At 44.8% G+C, this 26,800-nt stretch overlaps 1 protein-coding gene across 5 annotated transcripts in view; it reads left to right on the plus strand.

Moving 5' to 3' along the window:
* Window positions 1-26,800, plus strand: part of RCBTB1 (RCC1 and BTB domain containing protein 1) — a 324,966-nt gene that overhangs the window by 218,150 nt on the left and 80,016 nt on the right. For all 5 annotated transcript variants that reach the window (XM_086934962.1, XM_086934964.1, XM_086934966.1 and 2 more), the window contains 2 exons: window positions 5,393-5,519; window positions 20,344-20,495. In XM_086934962.1, the coding sequence (XP_086791088.1) occupies window positions 5,393-5,519; window positions 20,344-20,495 (279 nt within the window). The remainder of the gene's footprint in view (window positions 1-5,392; window positions 5,520-20,343; window positions 20,496-26,800) is intronic.

Below are 26,800 nucleotides of genomic sequence, written 5' to 3' on the forward strand. Positions count from 1 at the left end.
GAGACACCCACATTTTGAAGCGAACAGTATAAGCAAGCATACATTTCTGAAGACTCCCGACTAATGCCCCACCCGATGAATCCAATGACAGGAAAGGCTGAGCAGCCACAGTCCCAGCACCGCCCAAAAAGTCCAAACAGTAACCCGACACACTGACCCCCCCACCCAGGGAGAGAGGAAAAAGGAAAGTCCAGTCAAACTAAAAAAGAGAAAAAGGCCATAGAAACAGAGAATGGAAAAACAAAAATACCCCACCCCCTACCCCCCACCCTGCACCCCTGCAGATGGCTACGGCCTACCCCCCTAGCAGCGTGCCTATCGCCCAGCGACCAAAAACCCGAAATATAGTAGAAAAGAGATTTATAAAGGAAGGAAACACAGAAAAAGAAAGAAAAGAAAAGTTAAGGGAGGAGGAGAATCACACAATCCCGGTCACACTGCCCCCCTCCTGCGACGTACAGTCCCGGTCATTAAACAATAAGCAACAAAGCAAAGTAGATTCGGTAGAACCTAGGATAGACGTCCTACACCGCCCCGCCCCCAATACAAGAAAATGGCGGATCCCGGGTCCCTCACAAACCCCTAGCATCCGAGTCGAACTCCAGTCTCACCCTTGACCTCTACGAGTGTTCACCATGAGTTCCGCACACCGCATCCGCCTATTCACAGGATAAATCAAAAGTCCAGCCAGTCCACGAATCTGTGCGGCGAGTCCACCTGATATCCACAGTCCACCACAATCCTCAGCCGCCATGACACTCCCCACGGTACGACCAGATCCCGACCGTCCCATACTCCACCACACTGCACAGCTCACACGATCGATAGATGTTCGCTTTTTCCGTCGGGTCACAGTTTCAATAAAGTCATGGGGAGCTTGTGAACACGACCACAGGCAGACTCTTCATCGTGGGCGGGCGATACACCATGGCGGCGGATTCAGCCGCACACTGCGGTACAGACATTGCTATCCATGCTTCGACACTAGATGGGCCTCGAGTCGTAGATTCCGGGATCAAAGTCGGGGAAACGGCTCGCTTAGGGGGACCAGACAGATCAGAGTCATTATGCGATCGGGCAGTTTTGGTGGCATCCGCGATCGACTTATGCGAAAGAGCAACCATGTAGGAGCACAGACCCTGAATGGCGGCCATCACGGTTCGCAATGATGGCTCTTCTTCACCCCGCACCACCGCGAACTGATCGACTCCAGACATCAGTGCGCCCTTCGGGTCACCCGATTCTCCCAGGGACCGAGGTGCAATGAGGGCAGGCGGGGCAGGAGGCACACAGTCCAGCAGCGATAGGGCCTCTCGGACGGGGGCCCCACCCCGGCGGGAAGGGAACGCCGAGAAGGGGACCCCGGCCACTCAGCCACTCACAGGATCATTACACCCCCTCAATGCGGGTAGAACCGCAGGCTCGCCACCAGTCCAGGGGCAGGTTGCTCTCCACTTCTATCGACCGGACCGTGTCTGGGTCACCCGGCCGCCGTTGTTGCACTGCAACCCGGCAGGGTCAGTACTCGAGGTCCCGGCACTCGGTCAGCGTTAGGCCAAGAACTTCCACTCGATGTAACTCCGGCAATCCGGGTCTTAAGTTTCCCAGGACCACACCGCCAGTATCAGCAACGGGTCACCCACACGGGGGCGAGGCGAAAAAGCAGGATTTGTAGCAGGATATTCAAGCAGCAGGAGGAGGTCGACGGAGCCGAGAGCTTATGCGGCCATCTTCGTTCGTCGCTAGGCTCCTCCCCCCAGTGGGAGCTTTTTAAGCCAGTTTGGCATGTTTATGTTTCTAGCAGGTGACACAGAGTTGCTCTATCAGGTTTAAAGTCTTTAAATTGGTGTTTGAACTTTTTGGGGGCCTGTATAGATTACATTGCTGTAATCCATGTATTACTTTACTTGTGCTCTTGTCGAAACTAATCAACGATTGGGTTGAATTTCTGGAAGATCCTTCCTGAATATGGGCAACTGTAGGTTAATGCCATTGAATACAAAGTTAACTTGGGGGAATAAAGGAATAGATCTGAGTAGAGGATTATACTTAAATGACTTACTGAGCGACATGACAATGGCGGGGACCTTATGCTCTTGGTCCATTCAAAAGGAATCCATTCTTGGCAAGGGCCTCCTAGAACCAGGGTCTGTGTTTTTGCCTTTTTCCGTATATGGGAATTTGCTTTCATTCCAGTAGAAGATGTGGTCTAACGTTTCTGTGATTTGGAATGTTACTTGGAGCACACATCCAGCCAGAGCTGTATTTGGGTATAATTAAAGTACATCTGAAAATGTATCTGATGGTGTCCTATGATGTGTGTGAGTGGTGCATGTAAATGTTAACACAAATAACAAAGGGGGGAGAGAGAGTATATAGATGGATTTGTCTATATCAGTCGTATATAAACAAAAAGAATCCAATGTTACAATGGAAGGGTTTCCCTACTCTGGTTGGGAACACCCTATGTTTGTAAAATACCCCTCACACACCAAAAGGACCCTTGGTGTCATGCTTCATCATTGGGGTCTTCGCACCCCTCTACGGGATGCGGCGTGCTTCGACCTGCGACTACGCGGGAGCACTTTCAACTGATGACTATGTGTGGTGTGTGTGAGGGTTTCTTCTTTTTTATTTATTATGTGCGTGATTGGTGGGGTTACACGGCGAGTGATGTTTAAAAAGAGCCTGGCTCGTGGGGTCAGAAACAATTTTAATGGGCCCCCGGGCTGGCGCTATTAAAAACGTGCAGAATAAGGAGGTGTATTATGCAGGGCAATGTGCAGTACCTCCCATGTGTGTGTGTCAACATGTTTCGGAGTCTGTGCTCCTTCAGGACGGGGTACACAAAATCCCCACCGTACTCGCATTTCTCTAGTTAAAAGTTGTTTAAATTTACAAAAGTGAGATATAGTGCAGGTTCTTATATGTACCTACAAAGTATGCCAGTTGTCGCAATACAGTCGACTGTTATAAATCAATTCCAATGCCTCATGAGCCTCTGGAATGCTGGGGTCCATGTGCAGATTCGCTACGAAAGTCTAGGAGAAACTGCTTCCTGACTACCCAATACACGGCTCCGCTGACTACCCCATACGGAACCGCGTATGGGGTAGTCGGGAAGCAGTTTCTCCTTGACCTTCGTAGCGAATGATTTTATTGGGACTAATTGTATCAATGTTAATTGACACAAATAAACATATTAATTCATTTGTTCACTGTTGTAGTGCATGATCCATCTTGGAGAAAATAATGAGCACAGATCAATATGCTTCCATTAAATAAGTCACTGTTGTGTGTATAGATGATTTTAAAAAGTGCCAGACCTTGTTTTGGCATGATCATTTCCAAGCTTCATTTTGACATGGTCGCAGTGAGAGTGAACGTGTAACTTGGTGATCCTGGAGCTATTTCATGGACATATTCTACTGTAGTGTTTCTTAACCTTTTGACTTCTGTGGGACCCCACTTTATCATTATAGGAATTTAAGAACCCCCACTGAATCATTATTGGAATACGAGGGCCACTACGTGATTTAAACCGCACAACTATACACAAATTACAGAAACAAGCATTCATCAAAGAAGTACACAAATTATGGAATATTTTATTTAGACTATAAAACAAATCCACATTTTAATAGGAAGGTTGTAGCTTTTCTAAATTCAATTGAGGTCCTTGTTGTCCACACTACATCTTGTTTGATGCACTTGCACTGCTCTCACTAATCAGTCTGAGGATACAAACTTAATTTTGTCTCCAATTTCAAATTCCTTCACATTTCCAGAATGGTTTACATTTTCAACTGTACATTTTGTATCTTTATTATATAAACTTTATTAGTCTGTTATTATTTAATTTTCTCAGCAGTTGCTGACCCCATGATTAGGCTTCGTGGACACCCAGGGGTCCATGGCTACAGGATAAGAACCACTGTTCTACTGCATTATGCAGGCTTAGAACAGGCCCATTCACAAATTGTAGTGTATAAAGCATATGCTAGGACACGCAGAGCAGTAGCTGTTAATTCATGTTTCTTAGCTGCACTGTGTGCAGCTCATACAATTACTTGTAGATTTAATGACTTAATGTATATGCTGTAGTTGGCACAGTTGCAGAAATACTGGTGCATGGAACTTTTATTTGCCTGTGCATGATTACTGAAGATGTACATGATATGGTCCTTGTCCTCTGGTATGAGGGAATGCTACTCTTACAGGTATGCTGTTTAGATTATCACAATGTAAAACCAAAAAGAGGAGTGTTGGATACATCGCTTTATGTGAGGACATTCATTTTAAGTTATTGCCACAGTCCTACTACCTGAGCTTTTAGAAATCAAAGCTCTTTCCAACTCGCCATGAAAAAGGATGACTTCGTGGTGGTGCCTCTTGCACTGGACTGGGGCCCTCTTCATAGTTCCATTGAGAACCTGTTGCTCATTAGACAGCAATGTGTGGTGAACAGTGAGCTGTAGCCCCAAGAGGTGAGCCATGATCCCAAAGCACTAGTGGAGGCTTGCCCAGTGAATCCATGCTGCCCATGTAACATTAAGCCTCCGAAAAGGCCATATGAAGTGGCTTACCAAGGGAACATTCATCACAGCTTAGATGTTAAGACTGCACATATACCGCTTTGACACCAGGGTGTACCAAATGCATTAAAAGTGCAGCAAAATTTGGAGTTTTCCAGTTTGTACTGTAACGTAAACATTCCCTTCAGTGGTGTTTCATCAGTTATAATCGTTTTTTATTGAAATCCAGAAATCCTAGTTATATTAGGCCCAGCTTATATTTGATTAGCTTCAAAATACCAACATTGAGAGATAATCATTTTAGTGAGAAGAGTTCAGGAATTCACTTTAGATTTTCCATATTTTTACACAAGGCTTATATATTTTCCTGGACTCCCCACACTTTCATAACAAAGGTTTTATACTGAGCACTACCAAGAAATGTTTCTTTGAACGTTGCCCCTTCTACCACCGATTTTGCTACCTGTTATCTAGATCACTATGCAAGTGTGTTTGCTACTAGAAAACCACACCACAGTGCCCATCAATATATCTAGCAAGCTAATAATCTGACAGGTGAGGTACCACTACTGGAATCTAAACTATTAAACCGTGCTCAGAAGTGGTGTGTACTGGAGGTTTATGACACATTAAAATAACCTATTCATTTTTGTTTCCAAGGCCTCGTCCCAAAATTTTCTAAACATATCTAACCCGGTTAGAAAAAGATGTGTGACAATGTTATGCTTGTAAACATTAAAGCTGTGCTGAAACCTGAACACAAATACTTTAAGAATCAAACGCACTCCCTTTGCTGTTATAAAGAAATAATGGCCTAGGTTTGCAGCTTGTTCACAGTAGTATCTTCTTTTTATTAGAACATGAAGACTTCCTAACCGTTGCAGAGTCTATGAAAAAAGAATTTGACAGCATAGAAACTGCAGACCTGAAGTTTCGAGTGGATGGAAAGTACATACATGTCCATAAAGCTGTTCTAAAAATTAGGTAATCTGATCATGGCGTTAACGTGGCATTATTGTACCGTGCAAACAAGTTTCCATGCTTATGAGGTTGATACATCTGACATAATACATACATGTTAAGTTTGCAGTTTCGATTTTTATAATTATGGTATTTTGCTTATGGGTGGTTTTCGACTTTCAACAAGCTGGGCCCATAAACATCTGTGGGAAGTGATTTTTCTGTCCTACAGGACCTACTCAAAATGTGATACATGCTTACCTACACCATTTCAAAGACTGTTGAAATGACAAGCTAGCTTCACATTGAGAACTAGAGAAGTTATTCAAATAAAGTAGTTGAGACTAGTGATTAGCCCCACATATTTTGTTATGCTAGGTAATCTCTCCTCTGACCATGGATGTGCAGGACATCATCTGTTCTGCCAGTTTTGGTTTAAACTATGAAACATTGTGATGAAGGCTGGCATAAAAAAAGAGATGGGCTTTACATTTGAACTCGTTTTCTGACTGATAACCTCATTGTTACAAACCATTCTGAATATTGTAACTAGATATTAGATTTTTTCCCACCACATATATTTAGAATTGGTACGTGTGGTATTTGAAAATGCATGTGTACAAAGAAAAGGCACACATCGCAAGGCGCCAGCTTATATTAGTGTGCAAAATTGAGCCCTCCCTCTCTCCTGTGAATGTCTCAGTAATAGTCCAGGCCTTCCTTGTTACAACTGACCCAGTATCCTACTCACTGGCCTTTTTTTTTTTTAACCAATTCCAGCTTTTGTTCATGCAGTAGCATAAATATCACAATCCGAAAAAAGCCTGTACAATTCTCCCAGGTCTTCTCCCTCTCCCTGCCACAGTCTATCTCGGTGTTCTATAAGCTGCTCATCTTGAGTAAACCTGACTACTTTGCCTCTAAGCCCAACATATCCAGAGGTGCCAGAATCCCAAGTAGCACTTTAGTCTAATCTTGTTCAATTTACCGCTTGCATTTCAGACTTGCTTCTTCTCTGGGTAAACCCAGATTTGGTATCTATGATTCTATGCTTTTAATTCCATCTGCATTTTAACTCACTTATTGTCCTTGGTTCACAAGTAATTGCAACCTCCTAATGTTGGCTATGTCTTTTCTAACCTGTTTTTTATTGGCTTTTCAGATAAAATGTATTGTCAAAAATTGCCCAGTGTGTAGCCTAAGCCCCCTTTATACAAGTCTTAAAGCTTCATTTTACATTGATAATTTACCGGTTTAACTGTTCTAAACAGTGGAGATCCTCCTCTGGCTCGAATAGATTTAAATTAGGGGTGCTTGTCTTTCTCCTCGATGTAATGTAATGAAAACGAAATGTGTAGAAGCGTGAAACATTCACCCTTGGGTATCATGGCGCACACCAATGGTCACAACAGGTGTGGGCTAATGATACATAATTATAAGATTCTTAAATAACTGTACAACTAGCCCCCTATCGATCCAGACATGGGGCTCTGCATTCTGTGTGTTATTTTCTGCCAAGCTGTGAGGAAAGTACAAGGGAAAGCAAGGGAAATTAATCAGGAGAAAGAAGTCACACGTACAGTTACATGTCCATGCATAAGTTATATGAGGCAAAAGTTCAACAAGCGTGTACGGACCCTGTCCCCCCCGAGGGGAATTAGGGCAGTGGGAAAACATCCTCTGATGTGCGCATCTGTTTGAAGAGGCGAGGATGATGAAATTGGCATGTGTGAGGGATAGGTCTGGCTGGTATTGTGTATGCCTAAGGCCATAGATGTGCTCTCCAGAAGTTCTAAGGATGTATTTGATCACTAGTACTGCTTCTATGAGTACCTGGGTTATCCACACTTTAAGGAGGTCTATCATCAGTTTTAACCACCTGGGAGAAATCAAAAGATACCTCGTTGTTGGCCCCAGGTATAGGGAATTTCGTAGGACCCTTGGCTTCTTTGTGTAATGCCATTCTTTTGCTGGTAGCAAATTGTGGAACAGCATTACACTACTAGTTTGTGGAAGTGTCTGAGCAGGCCCTCCAATTAATCGCAATAGTGTATTTAGTCCGTACGAGTAGGAATTCCTGCAAACTTCATTTTAGCCGTACCTCTTTCGGGGCAAGGAGCCAAGCCCAGTATATAGTTCTCCAGAGTGATGTAATGAAATGTTCCTTCTATTTTATCTTTGTGTGTACTTCCAACCTGCCAGAATTATTATGGGGCATCCCCATATGTTGTTGGCAAAGTCTGTTTGTTTTGCATGACATCAGTAGCCTTATGACTTAGCTGTGAGATGCATTTTATTAAGCGCTTTTGGGGTCATGTGAGCCCTGTGTAGTAGGATATATTGAAGTTATTTATTTTGAGATACTTTCTGGCAGTATTTTAAGACTTTATCCCATTCGTTTTCCATGGAAAGGTCTGCCAAGATCAACTTTCCATTTATCCTTTAATTTGTATTAGGGTGCACCTTCAATACCAATTAGGACCGTGTATAGCCGGATAATTCATTTCCTATCACAGCCCATCATAAAGATGACCTCTATGTATTCATGGGTTAAGGGCTCAGTTTCTGAAATTCCTGCAATGAGTGCATACCCACAGCTATGGCTTTATGCCATAAGAATTAACCCTGTAAATGGCCAAACCACTCCATTAAAGATGCAGATACCATTAGTGCTCTGTTTTGCATTGTATCTAACCCCATCTGCCCGATCACCTCAGTTGTCTGCTACTCTGGCGCCCCAAATGTGCCATTATACTGCTCATTGGGACTAGCAGGCAAAAGGTACTTTGTCATGTAGTGGTCGCTCCCTTTGGCTCCGGTATCGTTGTGTAGCGCTTTTTGCTGGAAACTGTGTGAAATTAATTGCCTGCTGTGCGCTTTGTATGCCGCTTTGTATATTTCATTATTAAGATTGCCAGCGCGACTTTCCTGCTCTTTTAGCGTATTCCCCCAAGCGCCCTCCATTTTGTTGTTGTTGTCCTCATACTTAGCCCGCCCCGCCTCCCAGCTGAGCCGCCCTCCCACAGACTACAACAGCGCTCCGTTACCTGGAAGCGCTGTGACTCACTCTACGCTTCCCAGCTGAGTGGTCGCTCCCTTTGGCTCCGGTATCGTTGTGTAGCGCTTTTTGCTGGAAACTGTGTGAAATTAATTGCCTGCTGTGCGCTTTGTATGCCGCTTTGTATATTTCATTATTAAGATTGCCAGCGCGACTTTCCTGCTCTTTTAGCGTATTCCCCCAAGCGCCCTCCATTTTGTTGTTGTTGTCCTCATACTTAGCCCGCCCCGCCTCCCAGCTGAGCCGCCCTCCCACAGACTACAACAGCGCTCCGTTACCTGGAAGCGCTGTGACTCACTCTACGCTTCCCAGCTGAGTGGTCGCTCCCTTTGGCTCCGGTATCGTTGTGTAGCGCTTTTTGCTGGAAACTGTGTGAAATTAATTGCCTGCTGTGCGCTTTGTATGCCGCTTTGTATATTTCATTATTAAGATTGCCAGCGCGACTTTCCTGCTCTTTTAGCGTATTCCCCCAAGCGCCCTCCATTTTGTTGTTGTTGTCCTCATACTTAGCCCGCCCCGCCTCCCAGCTGAGCCGCCCTCCCACAGACTACAACAGCGCTCCGTTACCTGGAAGCGCTGTGACTCACTCTACGCTTCCCAGCTGAGTGGTCGCTCCCTTTGGCTCCGGTATCGTTGTGTAGCGCTTTTTGCTGGAAACTGTGTGAAATTAATTGCCTGCTGTGCGCTTTGTATGCCGCTTTGTATATTTCATTATTAAGATTGCCAGCGCGACTTTCCTGCTCTTTTAGCGTATTCCCCCAAGCGCCCTCCATTTTGTTGTTGTTGTCCTCATACTTAGCCCGCCCCGCCTCCCAGCTGAGCCGCCCTCCCACAGACTACAACAGCGCTCCGTTACCTGGAAGCGCTGTGACTCACTCTACGCTTCCCAGCTGAGTGGTCGCTCCCTTTGGCTCCGGTATCGTTGTGTAGCGCTTTTTGCTGGAAACTGTGTGAAATTAATTGCCTGCTGTGCGCTTTGTATGCCGCTTTGTATATTTCATTATTAAGATTGCCAGCGCGACTTTCCTGCTCTTTTCGCGTATTCCCCCAAGCGCCCTCCATTTTGTTGTTGTTGTCCTCATACTTAGCCCGCCCCGCCTCCCAGCTGAGCCGCCCTCGCCCCTCCCCCCCACCCTCCTTATATGACAGCCGTTCCCGCGCGCAGCGTTCACGCGCAGCGATCGCGCCCAACCCGCGCCGAAGGTGCGCCAAAGGTAAGCCCGTCTACGCCCGTCCGCGCCTGGACCGCGCCCAGCGCCAGACCCCCTGCCCCTCGCGCTGCCCTGCCCTCCCGCATTACCTACGATGCCACCACCCTCCTAGCCCTTAACCCCGGTCGCGCCCCCAACTGCGTCCAAGCCGCTCCCGGACACACCCATGGACCTTTCTCTTGCTACTCCTGCAAATTCAGCGGCACCGACAACATCACCGCTACGACCACACCACAGATTCCCGACCCCAATCACCTACAATGCATCCTTCTCAACACCCGATCGATCCACAGGCACGCCATTGACCTATGGAATCTACTAGACACCATCTCTCCAGACGTCGCCTTCCTAACAGAAACATGGATGAACGCTTCCTCCGCCCCAGACATCACCATTGCCATCCCTGAAGATTATAAGATCACACGCAAAGACCGCACCGGCCACACAGGAGGAGGAATCGCTATCGTCCATAAAAAATCAATCCGCATCTCAACCAGCTCTGACACCAACCTCGCCAACTCCGAACACCTTCACTTCCAGATCCACATCGACCCCAAGACCACACTCAGAGGCACCCTCCTCTACAGACCACCAGGACCCCGCGCAAAATTCAGTGAAGAAATCACGGACTTCATCACTCCACACGCGCTCCCCTCCAAAGACTACATCCTTCTGGGAGACCTCAACTTTCACCTTGAAAAGATCAAAGACCGCAACACCACCACCCTCTTGGACAACCTCGCCAACCTAGGACTTAAACAACTGGTCACTTCCCCCACCCACATCGCAGGCCACACACTCGACCCCATCTTCACCTCCAGCAAACATGTCTCCTTCAACCACACTACGGATCTCCTCTGGACTGACCACAGCTGCGTTCACTTCACCTACAACAAGCCAAAACCCACCAACCACCTCCAACCAACTCTGCAAAGAAACTGGAACAAAATCACCATCGACCAGATCTCCTCATCGCTCCTTCTAAACACCCCAGCCCACTCTTCTAACCCAAACCAAGCCGCCGCCAACTTCACCCTTTGGTTATCCAACACCGCCGACACCTTAGCACCACTGAAAAAACGACAAATCAAACTTGGCAGCAAGAAGGCCTCATGGTTCAACGATGATCTTAAGAAATCCAAGAAACTCTGCCGCTCCCTCGAAAAGGCCTGGAAAAAAGACCCAACCACTAGCACCAAGGACGCCTTCAAAAACGCCACCCGCACACACCACCAATTAATCCGAAAGGCCAAGAAAACAGCATTCAAGGATCGACTTGACAACAACGCCCACAACAGCAAGGAACTTTTCAACATCGTCAAGGAGTTTACCAATCCCTCGGCCAACTCCAACGACATCACCCCCTCTCAAACCCTCTGCAACTCCCTAGCCTCATTCTTCCACAACAAAATTGCAGACATCCACAACAGCTTCGACAACCAACCCGGAGACCAACCCACCGAACCATATGCTGAACATTTTCCCCCCTTGAACACCCTTAACGACTGGATCCCAATCTCCACTGAGGACACCATCCGCCTGATGAACTCCATCCACTCAGGATCCCCCACAGACCCATGTCCTCACCACATCTTCAACAAAGCAGACTCCGTCATAGCACCACACCTCCGAGACGTCATCAACTGCTCCTTCAACTCCGCCACCTTCCCGGAAAAATGGAAACACGCTGAACTCACCGCCCTTCTGAAAAAACCCACAGCGGACCCCACCGAACTCAAAAATTACCGCCCCATTTCGCTCCTTCCATTCCCGGCCAAAGTAATCGAGAAAGCTGTCAATAACCAGCTCGCCGCTTTTCTCGAAGCCAACAAATCCCTCGACTCCTCACAGTCCGGCTTCCGAGCAAAACACAGCACTGAGACCGCCCTCATCGCAGCAACAGACGACATTCGAACTCTACTGGACAATGGAGACACAGTCGCCCTCATCCTCCTCGACCTCTCTGCAGCCTTCGACACAGTCTGCCACAGCACCCTTTTACAACGCCTCAGAAATATCGGAATACAAGGAAAAGCACTTGAATGGATCACCTCGTTCCTCACCGGTAGAACACAGAGAGTCCGCCTTCCACCATTCAAGTCCGAGGCCACTGAAGTCATCTGTGGCGTACCACAAGGATCCTCACTCAGTCCCACCCTCTTCAACGTATACATGAGCCCCCTCGCGACCATCGCCCGCCAACACAACCTCAACATCATCTCTTACGCGGATGACACTCAACTGATCCTTTCTCTCACCAATGACCCCAGCACCGCCAAAACTAACCTACACAAAGGAATGAAAGAAGTTGCCGAATGGATGAAACACAGCCGTCTGAAACTGAACTCAGATAAAACAGAAGTCCTCATCTTAGGTACTTCCCCCTCTGCATGGGACGACTCTTGGTGGCCGGAAGCTCTTGGAAAAGCACCCATCCCGACAGACCACGCACGGAACCTAGGCGTTATCCTGGATTCCTCACTCTCAATGAACAGACAAGTCAACGCCGTATCCTCATCATGCTTCAACATTCTTCGTATGCTCAGAAAAACATTTCGCTGGATCCCCACCGAAACCAGAAAAACAGTCACCCATGCTCTGGTCACGAGCCGACTGGACTACGGAAACACCCTCTACGCAGGCACTACCGCTAAACTCCAGAAGAAACTCCAACGAATCCAAAACGCCTCAGCCAGGATCATATTAGACATCCCGCGCAACGAACACATCTCTGGTCACCTGAAAGACCTCCACTGGCTACCCGTCAATAAGAGGATCACTTTCCGACTGCTAACCCACGCACACAAATCACTCTACGACATCGGACCAGAATGCCTCAACTCACGACTGTCCTTCTACACCCCCCCCCCGCCAACTACGTTCTTCCAGCCAAGCCCTCGCCACTGTACCTCGCATCAACAAGACCACAATGGGAGGCAGATCTTTCTCATACCTGGCTGCTAAAACATGGAACTCACTCCCCACTTACCTTCGCCTTACCCAGAACCACCTAGCATTCAGAAAGCAACTTAAAACGTGGATATTTGACAAGTAATCCTCCTCCCCTCCCTAAGCGCCTTGAGACCCTCCGGGTATGTAGTGCGCTATATAAATTCTTTGACTTGACTTGACATGTTCTGTGCAGGGCCTGCCAGTAGCAATGGAAGTCCACTAGTTCCAGTCACAACAAAGAACCCGGGGTTTGACATTGTGGAGTAGCCCTCCTTTCAATAAAAATGTCATCTGAGTAGGATAGCCCTGCCTTATTCCCCTCCTGACATCATATTGTGCCAAAATCACATCCCCTGTATGTACCATGGCCAAACCTCTATTTCAACCCGCTTCCATAAATATGTACCCGGTTGGTACCCAAGATCTTCCCTGTTGAATCTTCTGCCTATTCCTTCCTTTAAGAAGACGACGTTGGGTGGCTCCAGTTTCTCAGCACTTGCTCCTCGTATATAGAATACTCTACCTTCCGATATCAGGTTTGCTTCTTATTTTTCCAAATGTAGGAAACTCTTGAAGACTCAGCTCTTCGGGGTGGCTTTTGATTGATCTATTTGAGAGCATAACTGGGATATTGCTTCTGTAGCTATAGCTCCAAGAGACTTTATGGGGGATGTGCACTCTATAAGTAACATAAGCTTAACGTAACTGGAGATGTGTACAACACCAAGATCCACTTGCAGAAGCCAGGCCCTTCCCAAACTCTCTTGAGAATCAAATGCCTTTTCCATGTCAACTGTTAATACTGGGGCTCATGGCCATTAAAGGAGGACCACCTCCATAATTTTGAATAGACTGCATATTTTGGGACATAATACTCCCATGCATGAATCTCTTTTGATCTTCATGTATGAGTGGCATTTGCAGCAACAATCTTTGGGCCAACAGTTTTCCCCACATTCAGTATAGCTAGAGGATGGTATCACAAGATCTCCACTGGGTTTTTACCTTGCTTCAAGGGATATTATTAAAGCTTCACCAACCGGAGGGGCTAAGTGTCCCCGCTTTGCAATATTACAGAGGCAACCTCGGTACCAGTCGATCTGTATAAGTGGCATACAATTCTTGAGGGAGCCCATCTGTGCCATGCACTTTATCACAAGCAACAATATATATATCTACGGCATGGTCACAAATGGCAGGATACAAGAGAAAGGAAATCGTTTCTTGAGGAAAGCTGTGGTTGAAGGAAGACAAAGAACAAAGTCATATTTATCAGTAAACATGCAACAGCCATAAAATAAAGCCCAACTATAAAATGAAGAGAGAAGTAGAGAGCACCAGTAGATGGAAACCAGACAGGATTGTAACACGCCATCAAAGTAGCACAAGGATACTCTAGGTAGATGCAACAGGAGAAGAGAGTAGAAAAGGTGCATACAAATCTATGTTGGATCTTAAAGTTGTTTGCAAGGGAATCCTCAAATAGTTTTTTATCATGATGTATGGAGTTTTGGGTTGCTTGTACTGAAAACAAGTATGGAGGTATAAAGTAAGATGTCTCAAATTTGAGTTCCAGCCAAGGCCATCCTGGCTTGAACCTGTCATAAAATGTAAGCCATTTTCTTTGGTAGTCCTGCTAGACGTTTGTTGCAGCAGAGAATTCTTTGCGACTGTTGCATGGTTGATTGAGACTCTGTTTTTTCAGATAGACATAATTCAGTGAGTCTTACCTCAATGTAATATAGACTAGACTCTAGGGTGATGTTTTGTGGTTATCACTGAGTTTGTTTCACCTAATTATTGCACGTCGTTCACGATGGGCAACACTATCCGTAGTGGTCTGTGTATTTCAGTGTGTGGCTTGTGCCTACTTAAACTTACTGTCATTTTAGATTTGAGGAAGTTGTGTATAATTCCCATAGAGGTGTAAATTCTGCTCTTTGTGAGCCTGCTGGCTGGATAGTCCTGTCACATAGATACTAAACAGTCCTAGTGTGAATGTTAAACTCTGGGGTGTACAGCCGCTGGTGATATGTCCTGCCTTGTACTTTGGATGGTAATTGCAGACTTGTGAAGCATAGTATGCCAGAAAAAGATCTGCACAAGTTAGTAGTAACATGGGAGGTTTTAAATCTCCGTCATTTTGTTTGCTTGCATTGCTTGGTGTATTATATAAAATAATGCGTTTGTGATGCATTTCTTTCTATTTTTTATTTTTACTTTTTATATATTGCAATTAAAACACTAGTACATGAGAGTGCTTAACAAACAGCAAAACAAACACAAAAACAAATACAATAAAATATAATTAAGCAGAACCATCCCTCCAGACTTTGGCTAAAAACAGATTATGGGGTTCTCTTAAAAAGAGAACAATGTGCAAATTTCCCAGAGAAATATGGCTTGCTGAGTTCCCATTTGCAACTTTGGCGCATTTGAAAGAAAGGTGTGAGAACTCAACTAGTCTGAATTTGGGATCCTCCAACAACTGCTCTCCTCTATTGTGCATATATCTGACGCTTCGTCTTCCAATTTGGCTGCCAGATAAGCCTCCAAGTGAGAGAAACCGTTATAAACTGCACCGAAGCAGGTCAACGCAACCAATGAAGTTCCTTCAAGCAAGAGTTATGTGGTCAAGATATTGTGACCTACTATCCAGCCAGATAACAGCATGAAAGACTACCTGCAGGCGAGCAACGGTGATGAACCCACATTTTTCATAGTACCGATAGACTGTCATTGTAAAGTGAAAGAAATTGTCTGTTTTTTAACAATGAGGATGCATGGGTAAGTGGAAATCAAGCCAAAACACCAAGGGTAGGTATAGTAAAATCAACTACCAACCAGTGCATCCAAAAAAGATTTCAGAATATGAGAGTAATACATTCTTTTTTGGAAGCATTTAGTTGAAGAAATTACAATTCTTATCTCCATCTTTTGAAGGCAGAACACCCCACACTAAGATTTTGGTTCACTGACACCCGCTTATACAGCTCCATGTTATCCCCAATTTGGTTAGCCAGATGCCCAGGCCGATCACTGACTATCCTGAAAGCTTCATATAAAATGTGAAATGATAAGCAGCCTGACTTAGCACTAATGCAAAAACAACAGTTGATGGACAGAATGCAGAAAATGTCATACATTCACCCCAGTACAGAGATCTGGGCCTAAATCCATCTTTTTTTGCACTCCACACCACCCCAATTCAGACATGGCCATATGCAAATCAGCCTTGACCCTGTGCCTCATGGGAACAGTCCAGCCCGAGCTGCCAAGCCATGTCTTTCCTGGACCGGAATCAAGCATCCTAGGAGTCAAGCTATCCTGGCTGAAGACGGCTGATAGCCAGAAACTGGTCCTAGGATGCTTGATTCCGGTTTTGACTTTGCACTTTATATTTGCCTCTCCTTTTCAGGGGGCATAGCTTTAGGACATATCTTTCTGTGTGTGTGATAATGTTTCGACCCAAAGAACCTGCCATTTATTTCTGTTTTGCCCTATGTATCAAGAGCCAAGACATCGTTTTTTTTGGCACCATTGCTGCACAAGGTGAATGTGAGACAATACAAGTATGATCTACATTTTTTGCAGTTTTTAGGTTCATCCGAAATTAGTTTTTTTACATTTTATAAAATTGGGTGTCCCTTATTAGGAGGAGATATACATTTTAATGGTTATTCCTTAAAGTTTTAGCTATGATTTTGCGCATTTGCTTTGGAATTTTTATCAAAATTGTTACCCGAAAAAACTGATACTGTATATGAATTTTGTGTAAGAAGACAATTTTAACCAATTTTTTAAATATTTTATATGTGCATTATGGCCTTTAGCCAAATAAAGTTTACTTTGACTTCACTTGACTAAGATGATATAATGGTTTTATTAACAATTTTTTATCTTAGCTTCCATTTGCAGTTCTTTCAGCAGCAGGTCAATTGAAAGTGGTGTTCTTCTATCTGCAACCCTGCTGCATCAGTAGTAGAAATAACAGTCATTTTCCCCAAATTGGCAATTTACTTTTAGTGTTAACGGTCCCAAAGCTGATGAGCATAATGCCTACCTTAATTGTTGCTTTTTAAGGCATTAAGACTACAGAATTTTATATCTGGCCAAAAGGACCACTGCTTTGAGCATGATGCGAATACTCCAATATGTTCAGTATGTCTTTTCATCTGTGCATTTTTTGTTGCAATGTGTTTAAATACATGTTGTGTACACATTCTTTTACTTGCCTTCTGTGTACCACATTAATTTTAGACTGCTCCCAAGATCCCACCACTGTCATGAAGATTCTATAGGTGGCAGTTGGCCATGAGGGATTGGTAGCTGAGGTGCATTAGGAAAAGTTTGTCTCAGATTGTGTCTCCAGTGTTCTTTACACTGGTGTCAAAGGATAGGATTTCTTGAAGCCTACTTTGCTCCTCAACATCACCTTTGGCTACTGCAGGTAGACGTAACAAGACATGGAGTCAAGTGTGTCTACCTGAGCCAGAGTTCCTCTGGAAATGGGAATGGCAGGTTATTGTGGAGGTGTTGTAGGTCCTCACAAAGGCCGTTGGGTCATACATTTTTGAGCTATACTAGTAGTGAGATTTTAAATACTGAGCCAGAACAACTGTCAGACTCAAGTGAGAGCACTCCATTGAGGCTCACACATCACTGGAGAGCCCATTACCCAGATTGGCGTGTAACATGTTCCAGTGTACTATTCACTGCCAGCATGAGATAGACTTTCTCGAGGGCCGTGTGTTATGCACTGGGCGTTCTAAAGAGGATATTTAGCTTTGACATCAAGATTCCACCTCTGTACTTCATGTTCGAAGGGGCCATTCTAGGAAATAATGTTTTTTTTTGTTTGGGTGCACCTGGGCAGCACAACGCAGATGGTATTCAATCGAGTAACACTTGAGGACAAGTAGTGTGCGTTCCTTTAGGATGAGATGTTCGTTATCTATCAGCATTGATAGGCACACCTTTAACAGTCTAGGTGTGCCTTCACATTCCAAGGGTCGTCCAGTAGTGATAGGCATGCCAATGAGTCCTACATTTCTTCCGTCAAATGTCAAACATTCTTATATAGCGCACAACTCACCGTGAGGTTTCATGGCGCTAGCAGCGAAAGGACGATAGGACAGACAACAATCCTAGACTAATTATCGATTGGGGGGAAAAGCCAGGTTTTACGTTTTTTACGAAAACATTTGTAATCAGTTATGGATGAGATATTTTTCGGGTAATTTATTCCATAACATGGGGGCAAGGTATGAAAAGGAGCGCCCTCCGTTGCGCAAGGTTCAAATGCGGGGCTTAGCAAGGTAGCATTTAGAGCCTGACATTAATGATCTTCCTGGTATATACCATTTAAGTTTGTTTTTTAAATAGTAAGGGTCGGCATCATACATTGTCTTATGGGCTAGACTTAAGATTTTAAAGTGGCATCTCTGTCGGATCGGGAGCCAATGAAGGGTCTGTACATTAGAAGTGGATGGAGATCTGCAGGGAAGATTGAGGACAAGCCTGGCTGCTGTATTCTGAAGAATCTGGAGCTTGGCGAGCAGATCTTCATTCAGGGCAGTAAATAGTGTGTTTCCGTAGTCCAAGTGACTGATAATAAGGCTCTGCACCAACGGTTTCCTTGCCTCAATGGGTAGCCACTTGAAAATCTTACGGAGAATGCGCATGATCCCGTAGCAGACCCCTAAAACCTGATCAATATGGTATTTCATAGACAGAGAGCTGTCAATGGTGATGCCCAGATTTCGTCCTGCTGACTTGTGGGAGGCACACGTTCCTAGTTCAGAAGGCCACCAATCATGTGACCAGAAGTCCTCAGCTCTTCCAAACAAGATAATTTCAGACTTATTGCTGTTTAGCTGTAGCTTGTTTGTACTCATCCATTCATTTATTTGGGTCATACAGCTCTTAAAACGAGATGGAGTGGCGACGTAGTCAGAATCACAAGTGACGAGTAATTGAGTGTCGTCGGCGTAAGACACGGTCTCAAAGCCGTATGATCTAATGATCGCTGCTAAAGGGGTTAGAGGGAGATTGAACAACATAGGGCTTAGTATGGAACCCTGTGGGACCCCAACAGTCACTGGATGACTACATGAGGTTATGGTGTCCACTGCAACAGAGGTAGATCTGTCTGCCAAATAGCTCTCTAACCAGTCAAAGGCTTTCCCTCTGATTCCCACCTCCCACAGTCGATGTTTCAATATACTGTGGGAGATGGTATCAAAGGAGGCAGACATATCTAAGAGAACCAGAACAGCTGATTCCCTTTTTTCCAAAGTTAATCTTATGTTGTCGACAATCTCAACAACGGCTGTCTCGTTACTGTGGGCGGCCCGAAAGCTAGACTGTGAGGGGTTGAGAAGACCGTGATTCTCCAGTGAATCGTTTGTTGACTAGATGTTCTAGTACCTTACCGAAGTAAGGTAACCGGGAAATAGGGCGGTAATTGGTCGGTAGATTAGGGTCGGACTATGGCTTCTTAAGAATGGGCTTAATTTGTTTCCATCCCGTTAGAACCTTGGCTTGTTTTAGCGACATGTTGAAGATTTGGGTTAAGGCCTCTACAAATAAGTGCATGATCTTAGTGCAGGCCCGAGGAGGGAAGGGGTCATCTGGGGAGCCAGATTTGATCTTGGTCAGGCCTTCCAATACTTAGGCAGTGACAATGGGTTCACATTCATTTAGCACAGGGGCGTTGGTTATTATAGACGTCACAGGCAGTCTGTTTTGGTTGTCCTCCACTGACGTTCAGCTGTTCTGCTTAGTTGTTTATCAATTTTCAGTGCGGCCGTAAACCATGGCGATGCTTTGCTTTTTACTTTTACTTTAGTCAGCGGGACAGCTTTGTTCAGAGCAGCTATAATGGATGTTTCTAACATACTTGTGGCCTGTTCTACTGTATCAGAGTAGGAGAGTGTCATTCTACAGCGATAAACACTTTAGTAAGAGAATGGGTGATTGTGGAGAAGTGTGGCTCACTGGTTAGAGCAGGCAGACCCTGAAGCAGAGGTCAGACACGGGACCAGGGTTCAAATCCCGACGCGGCAGGGTCTTGAGCTCAAATGTCCACGGACCCGATAATTCTCGCTTCGGTGCCTGACCTAATCATGAGTTCACACTCTGCAACTCTGGGCATTAAGCTTGCTTAATCTCCACAACGGCCCCCGCGGCGGGATGCCTAGCTTTCACCTTGGGGATGCCCTGTAGGGGCTATCTCACAGGGAAAAGCCAGGAAGGGTTCCCAAGGCAAGCGCTTAGAGACCCCTGGGTGATAAGCGCTATATAAATCCAACATACAATACAATACAATACAATACAATTGGATCATGATTAAGGACTCAGTGAAAATGTCAGATGCCACAAGTTCCATTTGAAACTTCACATCCTCAGCATGTTGCATAATTCTACCACCCCCACCCCCCAACCACCCCCCTCACCGCACCCCTCCAGAACATCTGACTGGAAGTTCAGAAAGTACACATCCTGATGATAAATCATGACAGTTAAGTATTTTTGTTTCTTTTTAAACAGTGAATCTCAGTTGTATTGTCTGTATTTAATTTTTTATTTTTAAAGAACCATTTTTTCCTTGTGTTTTGTAATTCAGGTGTGAACATTTTCGAACAATGTTCCAGTCATACTGGAATGAGGACATGAAGGAGGTCATCGAAATAGATCAGTTTTCATATCCAGTGTATCGTGCTTTTCTAGAGTATTTGTACACAGATAGTGTGGACCTTCCTCCTGAAGATGCTATAGGTATTGTATGTTTTGTTTGCTTTTTGGCTTACCGGGAAAGATGTAGGTCTTTTTGGGAAAACATTGAATATGATGGAGGGATAAAAGATGGTTGGGTAATAATAGACTATTTACAAAGGGCTTATTTTTTATTTTTAAGTCAACATTAATGGAAAGGCAAAGAACAAGAATAATGTAATGTCACATGCTGGGCTCCTGTTTTATCAATATACAAGGGAAGATTACGGAGTGCTGGGGATCTCAGTTGACATACTTATTGTAAGAACACCATTCCCATTTTAGGCCTGTATTTATAACCTGAAATGTATGGCCCAATAAACCCCAGAGATGGATATATTTGCCTTTCCAACTTTTCATTTTTCTTATGTCTTTAAAAAAAAAGTACATATTTCTAACATTAATTTGCAAGGTGGATCTAGATTTTACTTTACAGTTTTACTAAAACAAGCAGGATACATGCTTAAATGTTGCAGCTTCAGGCATTTATCGGGTTGTAGGTAAAGAAAGCCAAGACAAGTCTATGTTCTAATTTATTTTCATTGACTAGAGATAATAATATAGGACACATACGCAATATGCCAATGATTATTCTTTTCTGAAATTGCATCTTTAGCTTTTTTCGCAGCCCCTGAACAGCTTGAAATACAACCACAGAGAAAATGGCGCATATTTCAACAGATGGTACCACATACATAGTATCTCTGTTTATTTTTGCCGAGTTAGAAGATGCCTCTTAATGCACCTGCTTCAGTACTCCAAAAAAGCTGCCCTCGCTGTTCTGCCATTGTCATCATTCCCAAATATAAACATTCTATCTTCTAACCTCCAATTCCTCACCTTTTGAATACTTCCCATTGCATCGGACATAAACGGAAACGTTGGAGTAGTACCTCTGTGCGCCACCAGATGGTGCCCAGCAGCTCTCCACTGACACAATACTGTGATCAGAATATAGGTACCACTCCAGTGCGCAGACGTCTGTTCCTTTCTTTCTGCCTACCAGATGCGGATCCGTAGCTATCCATCCTCTTTTGAGACCCATTTATCCCCCAAAAAATTGGAAATCCAGTGTATAAGGGTAATGTCACCTTTCAAGATGACCGTGTTTAAACTCTGTAGGGACTATTGCTTTCAAATGTCTGTGACTTATCCCCATCATGTTTCCCTTTATTACCTGCGGTCAACTTACTACTATAAGGCTGGCAGTGACTCTGCTTCGATGGATCCGAAGGCCATTCAGGACTGCATGGCAAAGTTCTACTTCGCAAAGCATCGAAAGGCTGTTCCCAACATGAGGACTAAGTCCAAAGGTTGGTCCAATTCCTGATCCAGAAGCCAGTCCTGATATTGATTGTCGTTACACTCCAAATACTCTGGTAAGTCAAAGAAAAAACATAAGTAATACAAGTGGGACTCAGCCCTTTCCCACCAGTCTTGTACGCCTTGAAAGGCGCATGGATATTGTCCTGCAAGACAGGGGTGGACTCAAGCTTTCCGCGAGGCCATGTTGTGATACTTTGGATCCCTTCCAACTCCCACTGGCTTGCTTGTGGGTCCCAGGGACCCGAGAAGTTCTACATCTGGGATACTGCTGACGGGTTTGCCCTTGGTGCCAGTTGGATTATGCGCAACCATCACTGGGCCTTTACCGGCTCAATTGCAGCCTCGCTTCCAGCTCTCCATTCCACGCTGGTTCTAGAACATCGACCCCGATGCCAACTCCTTTGACACCGAAGGGAGAGATGCAACTCATTGTGCTCTCTGACTCCAAGTCGGCACTGAACCAACCTCGACTGAGATTGTGGTTGAGGCCCATCTAACTGCACCCTTTGCATGTTACGCCTGGCCCATAGGAAAGGCCTAATGCACTCCTTTCTTTATTTGGAACATACTATGATAATGACCATTATACAGGTGTCAAGTTTGGCCAATCTTTTTGTGGGGAAAATTGGTATAAGGACCTATATGATGCAAGTAGCTATTCAGAAAGGGAGGAATCTTCAGTTAGAAGTCTCTATAGCAGATACCTCTCTGCCCTCCCATTCTTCCTGTTTTATTAATTGGACTCCGTCCTCTAAAAAGATGTCTAGGAGTCTGCACTCTGGTTGATGCTAATTTGTTGCTGGTGCCTTGTATCTGGGACGCGAACTCACGTATATGTACGCCTATATTGGCTCTATATGTCATTTTTAGAGTGTAACAACATCAGTGCGGAGCTCCATGGTGCAATCTGGCGGCATGCAGGGCAATAGCTGAAAAGGTTCCCGGTCCAGTCTGAAGCCTTGGGAAGTATTCAAAAGTTGAACAGTCAGTGCTTCGATAGAGTCTCTATCCGAAAGAGCATTACCACTGGTCAGCAACTTGTTCTCCACTGGCTAGTAGTGCCAGTGCACCACAATTTCTCACCAGCAGTTGCACTTGGCCCATCCCCAACTGTCAAAGTGAATTTTGGTGCTGGTTAACTGCTTCAGTTTCCAATATCAAGGAACTGTTTTTTTACCCACTTTCTTTCATCTTGCCATCTTACTTCCCCTTTGCCATCTTATGATAGGTGCTTGGGGGAAGTAACATGATCTCGAATAGTCTAACAAGTCAAATGTCTGTGGGCTACACCGTTGTCATTAAAAGCTTGCAGAATGTGTATCTGTAGTTCAGATGCTTTGCACACTCCTGCGTTCTTGTGTTGGACTCTGTTTCAAGATGACTTGTGGTACTACATGTTCCAGGATGCAGATGTCACCTCAGATTTTTTTTTCCATCATCGGTTTGTAGGTGTTTCGACTGCTCATTACCACATGGCTTTGACTCGACTCTGTGGAACCGAGGAAGCAAGACCTTCTTACACAGCATTAAGATTTACTGAGTATCTGTGACAACCTTGAGATTCAGTCATCTAAAGAGTCTAGGGCCAGAACATATGAGAATGTCTCGTTCTCATGGGAGGTTATGGAGACTACTCCATTAAAGTATTGCCTAGTTGCAACAGCAAGTTCTAGTGGTCAGACCAGCACCAGCTCTATAGCCTTAGTCTTCCCATGGATCCCAAATAAAGCACATATTTGGCATGTAACACATTTAGGTAAAAAATAAAGTGTTCAGCATTGACTTGACTAAAGGTGGGCACACTACAGAGAAATATGGTGCCAAGATTCTACAAACACTCTTACTGGAGCTCTAACCAAGAATGTCAAGGACTTCAGAAAATTAAAGTACATACCACAATAACATAAGGAGGACTTCCACTCTGGGGATTAACTTCTAAAGGACCTTCGTCTGTATGGTAAGGTATTGGTCCAGAGAGTTCTTTACCTTAATTGACCAGACATCTCCGAAGTAGGCTTCAAAGTCTGCTCCTCCAACTGTAGTCAAGAATATTTGCATTCAGAAGGCACCTTTAATACGGGAAACTGATTGAGACCAAGAGAGAGCACTGTGTAGCCAAGATTAGCTTAGCACTCTTTTGGCACCAAAACACTTTTGACTCCAAAAAGCAGTTTGATGCAAACAACTGCATCAGGTAGAAGGTGAGCCACAGCCACCAAAGGACAATTTATTTTTGCCCTGCACATGGGGCACATTGTTCCTTGGGCACATCAACGTTCTCAGCTGCTGCAAAAGAAGCATAGGCTAAGTTTAGAGTAGGCCATTTCTGAGGACATTGGTATTTCAAAAATCAAAGAAAAGGAAGATGTCTGTTTGGATTATGAAGAAGAGCCCCCATCAAACACAATGCCCTCACATGATGAACCATACCTAAGAGAGAAGCAAGATGATGCACAGCCAAATTAAACAGTGGGTGGATGTACAGGGCAAATCTTCATTAGAGCCTTATCTAGTAAAGACTTTCCCAGCATATGTGACGTCCGCCTATCATGTAGCCAGTGGATCATAAGGTCCAGTTGCATGTTCAGGAAGATGAGTAGGACTTCCTAATAGAGACACTGACAAAAACAGAGTATAGCACACAATTTTACCTGTATTAAAGAACATGCTAAAAAATCCTGCTGAAAATTGTGAAGCCCTTGTTAAGGTGAGGGTTGTCACACCACAGGCGGGGATAAAAAACTAAAGCTGCACCATAGGATCGCCTTTTAATTTACTGACATGTATCGCCTGATTCTCTTATAGAATAATGGATATTAGTGTCCAACAAGAAGGACTCGCTGAGCAAATGGTATTTAAAACACCGTTCAAAATGTCTTCTACCTTTGCACGTAAGTCACCATGTTCGAGTGCGGGTACTACTTTTCAGTCTATCCAAAACGTATGATTTATAGCTACTCATGCTGAAAATGGAAATAGTTACTTCTAGCAATCTGTTTGCAACTTGTAGTGCTGTAGGCTCATGGGCACCCTACCCACATCACATATCACATGAAAGTAGGGTGCTTGACAGAAAAGAGGGTCAAAGATTTCTGGGCGAGACCTCGACCTAGACTATAGGCGAGGTCAATGCACTACCTCTATACTAAGCGAGAGTTGGTTAAAATGGGAATGCTATCCCTAATGGAAGAGGATGCCTCACACACATAATGTGTAATGCTTTATCATTGGCATCCTCTCCCCACTCTGGTAATATGGTACTACCAGGGCGGACTCGAACTCCGTGAAGACTCAGCGGTTGGAGGGAGTTCGTAAATAAAAATACTGGACAAAGCGGGATCCAGACAAACTACAAATACCTTAGGGATCCTCAGGTATCACCTTTATTAGTGAGGACTCTAGGTATATTTAAAAACACTTGGGTAAAACAAAGACAATGGCTCAGATCTGTCTGCTGCTAACCAACTTGTTTCTGCCCTCAATAATTAGCCTTGAATTCAATTGAGAAGATATACAACAACTTCAAAAAATAACGAGATCCACAGGACATAATGAGCAAACTGCCGACCTATTACTTGGGCATACACCTACCAACTGGAGAACATTCACTGAGGAAGACACCACCTTAGTCATGAAGACCATCCACTCAGGGGTTCCCAGAGACCTTTGTCCACACCATATCTGCAACTTAGGAGAATTTGTGCTCAGTAAATTCCTCACCCACAACATCAGTGCCTCCATCGAGCCTGCAACCTTCCCAAAGGAGTGAAAGCATGCTGCAGTCACAGTCCACCTAAAACAAATCTGCTTACCTCAACAACTCCCTACTACTGTACCCAGCAAAGATGATAGAAAAAGTAATCAATCAACCAACCACCTGGATTTCCACAATTTTCTCGACCACTCTCAATCCAGATTGCGTAGCAATCACAGCACAGGAACAGCATTTATCGCCACCACAAATGAGATCTGCACCTGCTAGCAAAGGAAAAAGCACCTCCCTCATACTGCTGGACCTCTCTGCAGCATTCAACACTGTCACATTCCAGCCTCAGCAAACAATTGATTACACAACATTATTTTGAGGGCACAACATCCAAGGCCCTGCACTGAAATGGATATGCTCTTTCTACACAAGGACAACACAGCAAGACAGACTCCGTACCCTATGCTTCGGAGCACGAGGACCTGATCTGTGGAGTCACTCAATGATCATCCCTCCACTCCTCCCTGTTCAACATTTACATGACAGCACTCACAGACTTCATCAGATCCTACAGCATCTCCATCTTCTCCTACGCCGATGACACACAGCACATCCTCTCCTTGTCAGACAAACCCTCCACAACCTGATCCAACTTCACCAAATGTATGTTCCACAATATCAGAATGGATGAGAACGAACTGCCTCAAACTCAACCTGGATAAGACTGAAGTACTGCCTTTCGGGAACAAAAACTCACCCAGACCTCCACTTGGTAGCCATGAGAGCACAGTCCCACTCCATCACCCACCAACCACGCATGCAACCTGGGGATCATATTAGATGACAAACTCACCATGGCTGCTCAGGTGACTGCAGTCAACTCCTCCTACTTCCACGTACTATGCATCCTCCAAAGAATCTGCAGATGGATCCCCAAGAGCACTAGACGTACTGTCACTCAAGCCCTAATCACCAGCAGACTTAACTATGGAATCGCACTCTTTGCTGAAATCCCCGACCACCTCATCCATCATCTTCAAACCATCTAAAATGCAACCACCAGACTAGTCATTTACCTCCCCCGGTGTACCCACATCACATCACACCTCCGAGATCCACACATTTATTGCCGATAGCCAAACACTGCCAATTCAGACTCTTCACACATGCATACAAGTCACTGCACATCATTTGACCATCATACCTCAACACCTGCCCGCCAGACTACTCTACCTCTCTCTCTCTCGCACACACACGCTGCATCCCCAGAAGCAGA

This window comes from Lissotriton vulgaris, chromosome 8 (genome assembly GCF_964263255.1).
Source record: "Lissotriton vulgaris chromosome 8, aLisVul1.2, whole genome shotgun sequence".
NCBI lineage: Eukaryota > Metazoa > Chordata > Amphibia > Caudata > Salamandridae > Lissotriton > Lissotriton vulgaris.